This window comes from Penaeus monodon, chromosome 27, assembly GCF_015228065.2.
Source record: "Penaeus monodon isolate SGIC_2016 chromosome 27, NSTDA_Pmon_1, whole genome shotgun sequence".
NCBI lineage: Eukaryota > Metazoa > Arthropoda > Malacostraca > Decapoda > Penaeidae > Penaeus > Penaeus monodon.
This window is the reverse complement of record NC_051412.1, coordinates 24,300,396-24,301,312: the sequence shown is the minus strand read 5'-3', so window position 1 is coordinate 24,301,312 and position 917 is coordinate 24,300,396. Positions and strand designations below refer to the sequence as shown.

The following is a 917-nucleotide window of genomic DNA, read 5'->3' as shown; positions in this document are numbered from 1 at the left end:
GAGATCAACATCAAGGTCATATAGCACTTCGTAAGTGATTTGTATAATATTTTTGTTTACATTCCTGGCCGTGTCTCCTGCTTTCTTGTCAGTTTACGTATGTAGTTCAGAGATAATGAACAAGCGTTTTATTCTGGATTAGGATTACTTATTCATTACGAAAGATCATGGTTTTATATCATATTTTTTCTCGCTCTCTCTTTGACACTGAAATATTTATCGTTTTCAAAAATGATTTGTGGGATGAAAACAACATCTTGAACACATTTCTTTATTCAAACTTCGGACTGACATTTTAAATTCCCTGCATTGTTCTCACAAAACCTCATTTAATCTCATAGTAGCGTTCCTCATACCTCATTATCCCACATACCTTCACATCCTGACATAAACCTCCATAAAACGAAAAATATGATAGTAAATTTATAAGTGCCTCATAGAAACTCACAGAATCACAGAAACTTTATGAGAACATTATAAAATCATAGAAACCTCATAAAAGCCTCACAAAAAAGAAACCTCTTCAAAAGGCATAAAATCATAAACACCTCAAAAGAGCTTCAGAGAAGATAAAACCTTATATAAAAAAAATCACATATACCGCATAATCGCCTCATTAAAAAAACATAAATCCTTACATATACAGAAAAAACACACACACACACAAAACAGAAACCACTTAAAACCCCCATTAAAAACTCTTGCTCATGCCTCAACCATAATGTCCTCCAGAGGTTTTCGCTTGAGGTCGGGCACCGTGGCGTCCTCGGAAGGGAAGCCCACAGGGAGGAGCAAGAGGAGTTTCTCGTTGGGCGGGCGGTTCAGCAGGGTTCTGAGGGCGGGGCCGCAGTTGAGGGGCGTCGAGGTGAGGGTGACGAGACCCGCGTTCTGGAAATGGGGATAAAATGGGCGTCAGG

General features: G+C 39.0%; 1 protein-coding gene across 1 annotated transcript in view; it reads right to left on the bottom strand.

Moving 5' to 3' along the window:
• Positions 1 to 257: 257 nt before the first annotated feature.
• LOC119590704 (iodotyrosine deiodinase 1-like) overlaps positions 258 to 917 on the bottom strand; it is a gene marked incomplete at its 5' end in the record, with an annotated part of 12,533 nt that continues 11,873 nt past the window's right edge. The window contains 1 exon segment of the mRNA XM_037939390.1: positions 258 to 888. Within this exon segment, the coding sequence (XP_037795318.1) occupies positions 706 to 888 (183 nt within the window).